Source organism: Hordeum vulgare, chromosome 7H (assembly GCF_904849725.1).
Source record: "Hordeum vulgare subsp. vulgare chromosome 7H, MorexV3_pseudomolecules_assembly, whole genome shotgun sequence".
Taxonomy (NCBI): Eukaryota; Viridiplantae; Streptophyta; class Magnoliopsida; order Poales; family Poaceae; genus Hordeum; species Hordeum vulgare.
In genome coordinates, this window is record NC_058524.1 from 34,592,145 (window position 1) to 34,606,508 (window position 14,364).

The 14,364-nt window shown below is 42.3% G+C and overlaps 1 protein-coding gene and 1 pseudogene across 1 annotated transcript; both read left to right on the forward strand.

Annotated features, from left to right (window-relative positions):
- The first annotated feature begins 11,989 nt into the window (after positions 1 to 11,989).
- Positions 11,990 to 13,223, forward strand: LOC123408156 (UDP-glucuronic acid decarboxylase 4-like). The gene is made up of 5 exons (XM_045101334.1): positions 11,990 to 12,034; positions 12,156 to 12,239; positions 12,338 to 12,412; positions 12,494 to 12,603; positions 13,157 to 13,223. The coding sequence occupies exons 1-5, from the start codon at positions 12,005 to 12,007 to the stop codon at positions 13,221 to 13,223; spliced, it is 366 nt and encodes a 121-aa protein (XP_044957269.1). The 5' UTR covers positions 11,990 to 12,004.
- LOC123414377 lies at positions 12,697 to 12,783 on the forward strand (annotated as a pseudogene).
- Positions 13,224 to 14,364: the final 1,141 nt, after the last annotated feature.

The window sequence follows — 14,364 nt, forward strand, 5'->3', positions numbered from 1 at the left end:
GCTGACCAAAGGCGCTCCCATGACACACTGTGGCTTAGGGGCTACCACGGCCTTGGGTAACCTGTCGTCTTAGGAAGCCAGAACGTCTTCAACCGGGATACCCCATTCATCCGCCCACTTCTTTGCTAATTCCAAATCTTGCCCCTGCACCAGAGAGGGAACATTCTCGGGTAACACCCTGAGGGGTGGGATCGACTGTTTGGCCTGTTGTCCAAGCTAAGGAACGTCTGATCTGTTTTTGCTTGTAGTTGAACTTGATTTGCTCCCACTTGCACTTGCACATGATCTGCTCTTTTTCCCTTCCTTCTGCAATGTGCGTGTATAGTCATCAAGCTTATGGTGTAAGTCATACTGTGATGGAAGGGTCGTGAAGTATTTTGCATATGCTATTTGCTTCTCGGTGTATTTCGGGCGGGGCTCGGGTTCCTTCTTTTTCATCTGCGCATCATAATGTTCCTTTGCCATCCTGGCGTTTTCCTCGTCGATACAATCATAAGGTCTGATAGGAAGATTAGCATGAGGTACCTTTGGGAGGGGCGACAGTTTGCGCTTTGGGGAGATCCGTCGCTTAGAACTCATCGACGGAGCGTTCTTGCTGGCACGCTTCCGCTTAGTATCCTTAGCGGGCGGCGGCGGAGACGGACGACCCAAGTCCGGCGGCGGTGATCGAGATGGACTCGTGTTGTGTTGGTCGTCGTCATGTGGAGGGCTTGGAGGTGATGGAGGTGTAGGTGATCTACGACGACTCGGAGGCGGTGTTGTCCTTGGGGCCGAGACTGGAAGCTTGATGTAGTTCTTGTCCCATAGGATGACCCCACCTAGTACTTTTCCGAGTGTCCTCTCATCTTCGGGTCTAGCTATGTCGAGCTCCATATCATGAAACCCCGCCATGATTTCATCCACCCCGACTTTAGCAAAGCCAGTTGGAATCTCACGGCCATGCCAGCGTGCATCAGAGCCAGAAGGTAAAGCTTGTCCGACGGCCACCTTCATGGATATGTTCTTGAAATTCTGATGGAGTTCACATGATGTTGACTCCTTGATTCCATCCACGGGGTAGCCGGGACCGCCCTCTATCATTCTTCGTGCATCGTCGGGCGGGGCCTCAGATTCAGCCACGCTGCTTTTCCGGTTAGATGGGGCGCCGGTAATATCGAGTGCAGGATCTTCCTGGCGCGCTACTCCTCTAAGCTCATCAATCTGCTTCTGTTTCTCGTTAAGCCTAGCAAGCAACTGGTTGAACTTGTCATTCTCCTCATCCTGCTGTCGCTTCTTTGCTCTCGCTCGGCTTCTGTAAGTGTCTTGGTCTCTGGCAAACCCAAGCCACCACGGGTAAGAAGGACCGAAGCCTCGCGTTCGTCCTCCATGTTCGTCATTGCCGAGGACCAGTGTGAGTAAATCTTTCTCTCTATGTGTAGTGAACTGTCTTTTTCCCTCCTTAATTTCTTTCACTATCTTTTTCCAATTCTCCCTGGGTATCCTAAGACCGTCACTACAGATGAGGTCCCGTGTTTCTTCGTCGTACGAACCACCATGCGCAAGGAACCAATTTCTTGCTCTCAATTCCCACTCATCACGGATGGGTTCAGGTATGATGCCTTTAGCTAGCAGATCTTGCTCTTTCTTATCCCACTTTGGGATGGCAGTCTCATAGCCCCCTGGCCCCAGCGTGTGGTGATATTTCTTCTTGTCGGCATTTTTCTTGTTCTTTTCTGATAATGCCTTGGCATCTTCTGACTCCTTGTACTCTTGAAATGCCTTCCAGTGATTCACCTGCTTGTCTAGATACCCCTCGAATACTGGCACTTTCTTTGTCTTCCGATAGTTTTTGCATAGATTCGTCTTCCAGCTACGGAACAGTTCGGCCATCTTCTTTAGAGTCCACTGCTTGACTTTGGCCCTCAGTTTTTTTGCGACGTCTTCATTCTCACATTCTGGCAGGTTGAAATGTGACATGAGATCATTCCAAAGATTATCTTTGTACCTTTCGGCGACATAGTCACTATCGGCTGCCCCTTTGCGCTTGTTCCACTCCAGAACGCTGATCGGGACGTGATCCCTAACGAGAACTCCGCATTGCTTCTTGAATGTGTCAGCAGCATTCTTAGGAAGCTTGGGTTCGCTCGTAGGCAATATCATCTCAAAGGTGTAATGCGTCCGTGCATCCAACTTTTTAGTCGGGCCTCGTTTCGTAGCTTTGCTCGATGTGGAGGCCTAAGAGGGAGAAACATTCGTCAAATGAATGTATATGTATACAATATAGAGTTATCTCCAATATTTTTCACATATTACAAGTGATTGTCGAACTTCATATGTATACCTCGCCGGACTTCATTATTTCTCCACCGGCTTCTCCATTAGTGGAGCTATCACCTTCTCCATCATTGGAGCTATCTCCTGCCCCATCGGCTTCATCTTCGTGTCGGTCGACCTCCATTCCATATCCGGAGGGGTTTAGATATGACGACGGAGATTCAGCTGGTTCAACGTCGGGGCCGTCTTTGATTATATCTACGAGAAGTTCTTCCTCTTCGAGGTTCCTGATATGTGGATCCATAGTTCTGCAAAAAACGGACATTTGATTAACTAATAAACTAACAAACTCTATATGATGCAAAATAATTCTATTTCTATTTGCAAATAAATTCTAACTAAATAATTGTAACTAAATAATTCTACCTAAATAATTCTAACTAAAATAATTCTATATCTATTTGCAAATAAATTCTAAAGGATTCTCTTAACCTTTAAGGATTTAACAAAATGGCGACATTCTAGATGTGTAGAAAATGATCCTATTTTTCCTGATCTCATCTACCCTTCTATATGTCACATTGTCTAGTGTTAAAGGATTCAAGAAAGCCATGACTTCATCATTACCTAGTAGTAATAGGAGCATGATGCTATGAAGCTTTATAAAGTTGTTTTGTAACGGAATCCCGAATAGGATAATTAGCTTTCTGGTACGCATTTCAAAAAGAGCCATCCGAATATCGCTATTTGGAAGGACTTTGTTGAACTTTGTACCAAAAAAGAATTATTCTATGAGGAACTCCGTTCCAAAACAACTTTCGAGAGCTTGATAGCGCCATGCGTCTGTTACTACCAGGTAATGATGAAGCCATGGACCGACCCTAAACTAACTTACTTAAATTTACATAGCCATAAACTAGCTAACATTAACCTAATTAACACTAATTTATATGCTTAAGTGATTTTTGTAGCGATTTAAGTGATATTTGTAGATTGTATATGCTTAAACACTAACTGTGACCTAAACTAAAAGGCCCTAAACTAACTTACTGAAATTTACATAACCCTAAACTAACAATAACCTATTAATTAACACTAACTACCTAACCCTAATAACACAAAAATAACACAAATAACCTATTTAACACTAACCTACCTAACCCTAAATTCACCAAATATTCTACAAATAACACTTAAGAATATACAATAGCAAAATTAAGCAATAATCTAAAAAACACTAATTAAGCATCTATATACGTACAAAATTACATAAGCATGCATGCATGTCGACGCTCGATCAAGAGAGGAGAGGAGAGAGGCTCACCGGCGGCAGGGGGTGTTGGATCGAGGAGGAAGGTAGGGCAACGACGACGGCGAGGAGGACGGCAAGGCGACGACGATGGCGAGGAGGACGGCAGGGCGCGACGACGAGGAGGACGGCAGGGCGACGGCAACGGCGACAGCAAGGAGGACGGCAGGGCGACGGCGCCGGCGAGGAGGACGGCGACGGCGATGAGGACGGAAGGGCGACGACAAGGAGGACGAAAGGGCGACGGCGACGGCGCGCAGCCTGGCGGCGTCGAGCAGTTCGTCCGGTGCTGCAGGCGAGCGAGAGGAGGAAGAAAGATTGAAATGGCGATTTGGGTTGGAAATTTCCAACTCCCACTTATATAGGTGGAGCTTTAGTCCCGGGTCGGGGCTCGAACCGAGACTAAATACACCCTTTAGTCCCGGGTCTAGCGAGGACCCTGGGCTAAAGACCCCTTTTCGGCAGGCGAGGAGGCGGGAACGAGGGGCTTTAGTCCCGGGTCATGGCTCCATCCGGGACTAAAGGTGGTCTTTAGTCCCGGTTCGAGCCCCGAACCGGGACTAAAGACCTCGGCTGGCTCCGGGGTGACGCAGGGCAACCTTTAGTCCCACCTCGCCTAGCGAGGGGCGCTGGCAGTGCTTTATAAGCACTGTCGTGCCTTGCTCAATTGAGCTTCTCTTTATTGAAGGCCTGTGGGCCTAACTCTCATCTCGCTGCCTGTTGGGCCTATTGGGCCCGCGGGCCTTCATCCTAGCCCACCTGTCGGGTAGGGTTTCTAGTCGTATACAGGTCGTGATTGCCCAATAGGCGGCATTTGTTTTTTACTTTAATAGTTTTTAGCCCTAGTTTATATTTTAATTCTTTGCTATTCAATATATTTTTTCTCTTTTATTTTAGTTTTCTATTGAGTTGATCTTTTTTTGTTTCTTTTTAGTTAATGTTTTACTTGATTCTTTCTAACTAATAAGCACTTTGAAAACTTTAGTAAATTATTCTTAATTCATTCATTTTAGTTAATGTTTTAGTTGATTCGTTTTAGTTGACTATTTTTTTGTTTTCTATTAAATATGTTAACAAAAAAACTTTATGAAATTTCTGACTTCATTTGATATTTTTGGTGCATTTACTTATTTTTTTGAGCTAGTTGACCCTGAAATGGAAAAACACTACAAATGAACTCTGAAAATGTTGAAAGTTGGCATGGTATCATCATTTCACCCACATAGCATGAGCTAAAAGGTTGAGAGGGTGACGGCAAAAATTGGATACACTTCGTGTACAAAACGGACAATATCTCTCGAAGTATCATGGTTTCGAACAAGAACTCATGTGTTACAAAGGGATTTCATTTTTTTGAACTTATTTGAACTTCATACTTTTTGTGTGTTCAAAATGCACCATTCAAACGCACATCACAAAATTTCAACAATTTCTGACTTCCTTTGGTATTTTTCGTGCATTTACTTTTTTTTGAGCTAGTTGACCGTGAAATTGAAAACCACTACAAATGAACTTTGTGTTGAAAGTTGGCATGGTATCATCATTTCACGCACATAGCATGTGCTAAGAAGTTGAGAGGGTTACGGCAAAAACTGGATACACTTCGTGTACAAAACGGACAATCTCTCTTGATGTATCAGCGTTTCGAACTAGAACTCATCTGTTACAAAGGGATTTTAGTTTTTTGAACTTATTTGAACTCCATACTTTTTATGTGTTCAAAATGCACCATTCAAAGGCACATCACAAAATTTCAACAATTTATGACTTCATTTGGTATTTTTCATGCATTTACTTATTTTTTTGAGCTAGTTGACCCTAAAATTGAAAAGCACTACAAATGAACCCTGAAAATGTTGAAAGTTGGCATGGTATCATCATTTCACCCACATAGCATGTGCTAAAAAGTGGAGAGGGTTACGAAAAAACTGGATGCACTTCGTGTACAAAACAGACAATCTCTCTCGAAGTACGAGGGTTTCGAACGAGAACTCATCTAATACAAAGGGATTTCATTTTTTGAACTTATTTGAACTCCCTACTTTTTGTGTGTTTAAAATGCACCATTCAAAGGCACATCACAAATTTTCAACAATTTCTGACTTAATTTGGTATTTTTCGTGCATTTACTTTTGTTTTTTTGGGCTAGTTCACCCTAAAATTGAAAAGCACTACAAATGAACTCTGAAAATGTTAAAAAGTTGAGAGGGCTACGACAAAAATTGGATGCACTTTGTGTACAAAACGAACAATCTCTCCCGAAGTATCAGGATTTCGAACGAGAACTCATCTCTTACAAAGGGATTTCTTTTTTTTGAACTTATTTAAACTACATACTTTTTGTGGTTCAAAATGCACCACTCAAATGCACATCACAAATTTTCAGTAATTTACTTATTTTTGTTGAGCTAGTTGACGAATGAACTCTGAAAATGTTGAAACCTGGCATGGAATCATCATTTTACACACATAGCATGTGCTAAAAAGTTGAGAGGGTTATGGCAAAAACTGGATGCATTTCGTAGTACACATCACATCAAGTTTAATACATCACATAAAGTTTCATACATTAGTACACATCACATAAAGTTCTCGATCGATCACCTTGTGAGATATTGCATTGAGGAATGCACATAGCTTCACAATGGGTAATCGAACATTTTCCGATAGAAGCCGCTCAATGCAACCAGAAGCAACTACGTCATAATCACGTGGCAATCATGAGACTTCTGGTTCTGGAATTTTTTCTCTTCCATATTTATTATTCCCTTTATATCAGACGAGAAGCTAGCGGGGACCTTCATACTGCTCAGGCATTCAAAAAAGATTTCCTTCTCTGCTTTGGTACGAGCGTAGCTGCTTAAGTATTGATGCACTTTATCAGTCTTCTTGTCGTATGGGTCTTTCATACGTTGGTGCTCCTCCCGTGCTTCTGTTGTATCTTTTGTCTTTCCATACACTCCCAGGAAGCCTAGCAGGTTCACGCAAAGATTCTTCGTCACATGCATCACGTCGATTGAAGACCGGACCTCTAGGTGTTTCCAATAGGGTAGCTCCCAAAATAAAGATTTCTTTTTCCACATGGGCACGTGTCCGGTAACGTCGTCTTTCGGAACAGATTGACCGCGAGGACCCTTCCAAATATTACTATTTGATCCAAATCCTTGACCATAGCCAATAACTCATCACAAGTAGGGAGGTTAGGCTTCTTCCGGTGATCTGCCTCACCGTTGAAATGCTTGCCTTTCTTTCGTACGGTATGATTGGTCGGAAGAAATTGACGACACACCAGGTAGACAACCTTCTTAGATTTTCCCCAATGTGTACCTTTAGTCTTATCTAAACAGTGCGTGCATGCATTGTATCCCTTGTTTGATTGTCCTAAAATGTTACTAAGAGCAGGCCAATCATTGATGGTTACGAACAACAATGCTCATAGGTCAAATTCCTGTTCTTTGTGCTCATCCCACACACGTACACCTGGTGGGCCCACAACTGCAAAAGTTCATCAACTAATGGCCTTAGGTACACATCAATGTCGTCGCAGGGTTGTTTCGGTCCTTTAGTCCCCGTCTGTGGTACGGGCCGGAACTAAAGGCCTATTTTATGTTTTCTTATTTTCTTTGTTTTTGCATATTTGAGAATATAAATAGTTATCTGTTTGCATATTTGAGAATTTGACAAAACTATGAAAATGAAAAGTGTTTGAAATTGAATAAATAATTCAAAACTATTTTCTATTTTCAAAAATAATTATTTTGACTATCCAAACTATTAACTATTTTGTTATTTTCAATTAAAAACTATGTTTATTAAAATTCTTTTCGCATATTTGAGAATTTGACAAAACTATGATAATGAAAAGTGTTTGAAATTGAATAAATAATTCAAAACTAAAAGGTTTAGTACATTCCATACATGCATTACATAAAAGGTTTAATACATTATTACATTATTGCACCAATATTCCTATCTATTATTTATGTTTTCTTCTGGGTCATAGCCATGGCGAATCTTCATCATTCAATAGGATGCTTGGGTCAGTTTTCACATTGAAGGGCGGAATTTCATCAAACTTATTATAATCTACTGACATGTCTGTCTTGTCATCTACTCCCACGATGTTTCTTTTCCCTGAAAGAACTATGTGGCGTTTTGGCTCATCGGACGATATCTTCCTTTGCTGATTTCTTTTTCTCGTTTTTGTAGACATGTCCTTCACATAGAAAACCTGAGCGACATCATTGGCTAGGACAAATGGTTCGTCCATGTATGCAAAATTGTTGAGATCCACTGTTGTCATGCTGTACTTTTGGTCTACAACTACCCCGCCTCGTGTCAGCTTCACCCATTTGCACCGAAACAAAGGGATCTTAAAAGTAGGTCCATAGTCAAGTTCCCATATCTCCTCTATGTACCCGTAATATGTTTCCAAACAATGCCCATTCTCGTCTGTTGCATCAAAGCGGACACCACTATTTTGGTTGGTGCTCTTTTTATCTTCGGCAACCGTGTAAAATGTATTCCCATTTATCTCATACCCTTGGAAAGTACATATAGTCGAAGATGGTGGCCTGACCAAATAGTACAGCTGATCTCCAACGGTGTCGTCATTCATGAGATGTGTCTGCAACCAACTACCGAAAGTCTTCTCGTGTTCCCCTTTAATTCAAGAGTCAGCCTTCCCCGGGTTTTCGGAGCGTAGAATATTCAATATACGGAGCCACCACGGTGGAATTGTGTAGAACTGTGTAGTGTGCTTGACAGAAAGAATGCCCGTCCATACATACTTTTGCGTTCCTTCCTAGTGTGCCATTTCCTGTCAGCCTACCCTCATACCGAGATTCAGGAACACCAATCGGCTTCAGGTCAAGAAGAAAGTCCACACAAAACTCAATGACCTCCCCTGTTCCATAGCCCTTGGAGATGCTTCCTTCTGGCCTAGCACAGTTATGAACATATTTATTTAAGACTCCCATGAACCTCTCGAAGGGGAACATATTGTGTAGAAACACAGGACCGAGAATTCTAATCTCTTCGACTAGGTGAACTAGGAGATGTGTCATTATATTGAAGAAGGATGGCGGGAACAACAACTCAAAGCTGACCAGACATTGGACCACATCAATCTGTAACCCTGATAGACTTTCTCGATCGATTACCTTCTGAGAAATTGCATTGAGGAATGCAAATACCTTCACAATTGTCAGCGAACATTTTCCGGTAGAATTCCCCTCAATGCAACCGGAAGCAATTGCGTCATAAGCACGTGGCAGTCATGAGACTTTAGGTTTTGGAATTTTTTGTCTTTCATATTTACGATTCCCTTTATATTCGACGAGAAGCCAGTCGGGACCTTGATACTGAAAAGGACTTCAAAGAAGATTTCCTTCTCTTCCTTAGTAAGAGCGTAGCTGGCACACCCTTGAAACTGCCCTGGATGCATGCCATCTCTTCCTTTATGACGTTCCTGGCCCTCCCGTGCTTCCGGTGTATCTTTTGACTTCCCATACAAGCCCAGGAAGCCTAGAATATTCACGCAGAGATTCTTCGTCAGGTGCATCACGTCGATTGCCGAACGGACCTCATGGACTTCCTAGTAGGGTAGCTCCCAAAATATAGATTTCTTCTTCCACATGGGTACGCGCTTATCAGGGCCGTTAGGAACAGGTTGGCTGCCAGGACCGTTTCCAAAGATTACTTTTAAATCTTTGACCATATCAAATACTTCAGCACCAGTACGGATGAGAGGCTTCCCCCGGGGTTCTGCTTTAAGGGATGCTTGGGCGGAAGAAAACGACGATTGTACGGGTACACATTCTTCCTACATTTGTCCAGATATATACTTTCTGTCTAATCCAAACAGTGCGTGCATGCATTGTATCCCTTGTTTGACTGTCCTGAAATGTTACTAAGAGCAGGCCAATCATTGATGGTTATGAAAAGCAATGCTCGAAGGTCAAATTCCTCTTGTTTTTGCTCGTCCCACACAGGTACACCTGGTTCGGCCCACAGCTGTAAAAGTTCATCAACTAATGGCCTTAGGTACACATCAATATCGTTGCCGGGTTGCTTTGGACCTTGGATAAGCACTGGCATCATAATGAACTTCCGCTTCATGCAAAACAAAGGAGGAAGGTTGTAGATACATAGAGTAACGGGCAAGGTGCTGTGACTGCAACTCTGATTCCCAAAAGGATTCATGCCATCTCGGGAACTCTCTCTCGATTTTTTTCCACTGCCGACCATCAGCGGGGTGCCTCAACTTATCGTCTTGCATACGATCTTCCATGTGCCATCGCAACAACTTCGCATGATCTTTATTTCTGAACAGACGTTTCAACCGTGGTATTATAGGAGCATACCACATCACCTTGGCAGGAACCCTCTTCCTGGGTGGCTCGCCCTCAATATCACCAGGGTCATCTTTTCTGATATTATACCGCAATGCAGTGCATACCGGGCATTTATCCATATTCTCGTACTTCTCACCGCGGTAGAGGATGCAGTCATTAGGGCATGCAGGTATCTTCTGCACGTCTAATCCTAGAGGGCAGACAAGCTTCTTTGCTTCGTACGTGCTGGCGGGCAATTCGTTCTTTCTTGGAAGCATCTTCTTCATCAGTACCAGCAACTTTTTGAATGACGAGTCAGTCAGACTGGTCTCTGCCTTCCACTTCAGCAATTCCAGTGTGCTACCCAGCTTCTTCTGGCCATCTTCACAAGTTGGGTACAACAATTTGTTGTGGTCCTGTAACATCTGCTCGAACTGGAACCTCTCCTTTTCTGTGTCGCAACCTCGCCGTGCATCAGAAATGACCCGGCCAAGATCATCAGCGGGCTCATCTGGTTCAAGTTCTTCATCCTGATCTTCTTCTTCATTGTCTTCCATTGCGGTATCAGCATACTCAGGGAACATAGATGGGTAGTTGTCATCATCGTTCTCTTCTTCTTCATCGTCGTCTTCCATCATAACCCATCTTTCTCCGTGCTTGGTCCAAACATTATAGCCCGACATAAAACCGGACCGAAGCAGGTGGCTCTGAATGACTCTTGAGGAAGTGTAATCCTTCTCATTCTGACATTCAACACATGGACAAAACATATAGCCACCACCATGCTTGTTCGCATCGGCTGCATCTCGAAAACAATGCACGCCTTCTCTGTAAGCGGCTGTGCGTCGATCACCGTACATCCATGGATGGCTCATCTACGTTATACGACAGTATATCAAATACAATCACGATCCTAAAAATTAGTACCGCACGGTCTAAACGAGGAAATATAGTTGCTAACCTTTTAGAATAAGTAGAAATAAAGAGGAAGAGCTTTAAGCGTGGCTCGGGAATCTCATATCGTAGTTGTGTTCGGTGAACTGAAGCGGCATCGCTCTAACACACATTTCAACAAACACCTCTAGTGCATCCAAGAAAAATAGAGAACTAGCACACACCCACACTCTTCCATCCAAGAAAAATGCAAGGAAGAGGGGGGCTGTGGCCAATATATATAGGCAGAGGACTTTAGTCCCGGTTTGAGACACAAACCGGGACTAAAGGTGGCTGATGCGGGCTGCACACCGCGTAGCCCTTTAGTCCCGGTTTGTGTCCAAACCTGGACTAAAGGCTCCTTACGGGCCGGGACCAAAGCCTCGTGGGCGGCATTGCGATTTTGGGGCGACGTGGCCGGGCCTTTAGTCCCGGCCCAGATGGAGGCTGGGACTAAAGGGTCCAGGCCAAAGGCCCGTTTTCCACTAGTGTCATGTACTGTTTTTATTTTTAGTCTCAACGTTTGGCATAGATTTATAATATGAAAAGTGTGAAACTACTTTTCTTCATAGTCTTTGTTCATCAATCACATTTATGGATCCAAATTCATTCTACAGGTTTGCCGCAGCGAGCGCCCAGGGATTACCTTGCGTCGACGTGGGCATTACTAGCGAGCGCCCAGGGATTCCCTCTTGAAGAGTGTAATGGTGTGCCGCAGTAGTACACTCTGTGTATGTACCCCAGAAAATGATTCAAAAAATAGCAATTAAGAACCGCATGGAGGAAATATGTGCAGTGTTTAGTCTTCTATAAGACCTGCTTTCTATATGGATGACAACCTTTTTATACTAGATGAGTAAATGTAATTAAATCTGCTTTTTGATCTTAAATTTGTAAAACCTGGTACTTTTTTCACATGTAAGTCAGTTTTTGATGCATTTGATATCCTATTTCACATAAAAGGATGGAAGTTTGTTGGGCTAGATTGCTACAGCTAGTCGTTGCTCCATTTTCTATGAATGCATTTGTCATGTACAGTTTAAAGTCATTACATATAGAACATAGTATTACTCTTTCTCCAGAGAAGTACCACTGATGTGTATGTATGTTTCTTTGGACAACAGGTGTCAGGAGTTGCTACGACGAGGGGAAGCGTACAGCTGAAACCTTGACCATGGACTACCACTGTGGTGCCAACCTTGAGGTATTTTGTCATTTGTGTTATACTAATATATTTTTGCAAGCACTGGAATTTTCATTCCATCTGTATAAAAATAGGTCTTTATGTGTAGTGATTGGTGTATTTTGTTGTGTTCACTATTCAGGTTAGGATTGCTCGGATCTTTACCACCTATGGCCCGCGCATGTGCATTGACGATGGTCGTGTTGTCAACAACTTTGTTGCTCAGGTAAACACACAACGTTGTTGCTCTGCTAGTTTAAAAACCGCAAGCTTCTTTTCATTTCCGAACTAACACCCGAATGCTCTATGTTAATATAATGGCATGCGCTAAGGAAGGAGCCTTTGACGGTTTACGGCGATGGCAAGCAGACCAGGAGTTTCCAATACGTTTCTGATTTGGTAGGTCATCTCTAACCATCAATGAACAATAATTATGGCTATGCTATCTGGAATGCGCTTTCTAAAATAGCACTCTTCCAGGTTGAGGGGTTGATGAGGCTGATGGAAGGTGATCACATTGGGCCATTCAACTTGGGCAACCCTGGTGAGTTCACCATGCTGGAACTGGCCATTCAACTTGGGCAACCCCGGTGAGTTCACCATGTTGGAACTGGCCAAGGTTGTCCAGGACACCATCGACCATGATGGTGAGTTCAATAACACTATTATGATGATGGTGTGCTGAGCAGAGGATGTGAAACATTTAGACCACTAAGACCTTTTTTGGTCTTTGATGTATCTAAAATCGAGCTTTTTAAAACTGATGCTAGGCATGCCATCACTATATATATATTGTTGTAGAGATGCTTGAGGTGGTTCTGTTATTGTGGTACACAATGGAGTTTGTCAGCTAAGCATAGGATGTTACAAGGAGATGCTACTCAGATGTCACCCATCATTGAAGTATCTTAAACCAAATTTTTAAAAATGATGCTTGGTTTAGCTAGTGCTTGTAGCTTAGAGTGAGTATTGCTTATCTGCTTGTCAATCGAAATCCACAACACACTGAATTTAGCAGTGAGTATTGCTTATTGCTTATCTATTTGTCTTCTTAAAAAGAATGGCATGTTGATTGAGGCCAAACATTGATGGGAATGCCTTAGCTTTTTTCTTTTTCTACTGGAAACCTTGTTTTTGCTTCAGATTTCTTGACTGGTCAGCCTGGCATCTTACCTTATTAACTATAGCAACACGTTTTACTCTTACTTAATTGAAGTATTCTGTATTATGCAAATCAATTCTTTAAAAGTTGCATTATTGGCAACATGGAGACAAACCTTAAACTTATATCAGTTAAACTTGGTCACTTGGACGGCAGAATGAGCCACCAGCCTACCACATGTCCATATCTATACAAGTTTAATTTGTTTTCTTTTACTGTCAGTGTGAACCGCATCATTGGTTGTTGGGTACTGGACTCCGGTGGCATATCCTTCCATGTGATTTTTAAAGGCGATGGATGCAAATCTAGTTGCATCAGTATACTCCAGTACACTCAATTTAATTGTCAGCTTGCCAGACGAGATGTAGTAGTTGAATCTAACCATATAGTAGTAGTAATAAAAAATACTATACGTTTTGGTGTGGCCAAACTGTTGTACATTATGTTTTTAGTAAGGAGCTCAAGTTCTTAACACAAACTTGCTAAGTTTTGAACACTAACTTTAATATTATTTATATTTATTTCCGTTTGTTTGATTCATGTGCAGTGTAATGTTCTTGTAGGATGGCAAGTTGTCGCATCTCGAGCATGTCTCATAGGAGAGTGGAATGAAGTTCATTGTATTGTTGGGATAGTAGCAGATGTGTCATTATTTTATTGTGTAATTCTGTCCGTTCTTGCTATATTCATGTGTAAGGAAATGTATTCATGAGATGAGTTATTGTGTTATGTAAACCTAGGAGATGTATTATGTGATGTTATATGATGGATGATTTTAATTTGACTTGGGAGTTGTCTTGATTTGAATATGAAATAGTGTTGGATTTAATATTGGACAAATAATTGGGTTGAAAAGGCCCAACAAATAGAAATGAAACCAAGTTCTAGAACAAAAAGTTGCTGAATTCAAAAATCAAAAAGGTCAAAACTGAAACTGGACCAAATGTATTTGGGCACTAAAAGGCCAGGGCCCAAATTATAATGATAAAAAAATTCGATTTTTTACTAAAGTGGTTGTAAATAGGCTAAGGCCCAAAAAAGCCCAATAAGAAAAAGCCCAAAAAAATAAAACCAGCCCATGTGATCAATTGAAATGGGTTGGGCTGATTTCAACCATGACGTTTTGATTTCGTCGGAATTTTGCTATGTAGGACTCCCACGTAGGATTCGGTTTGATTGCCAACGACGA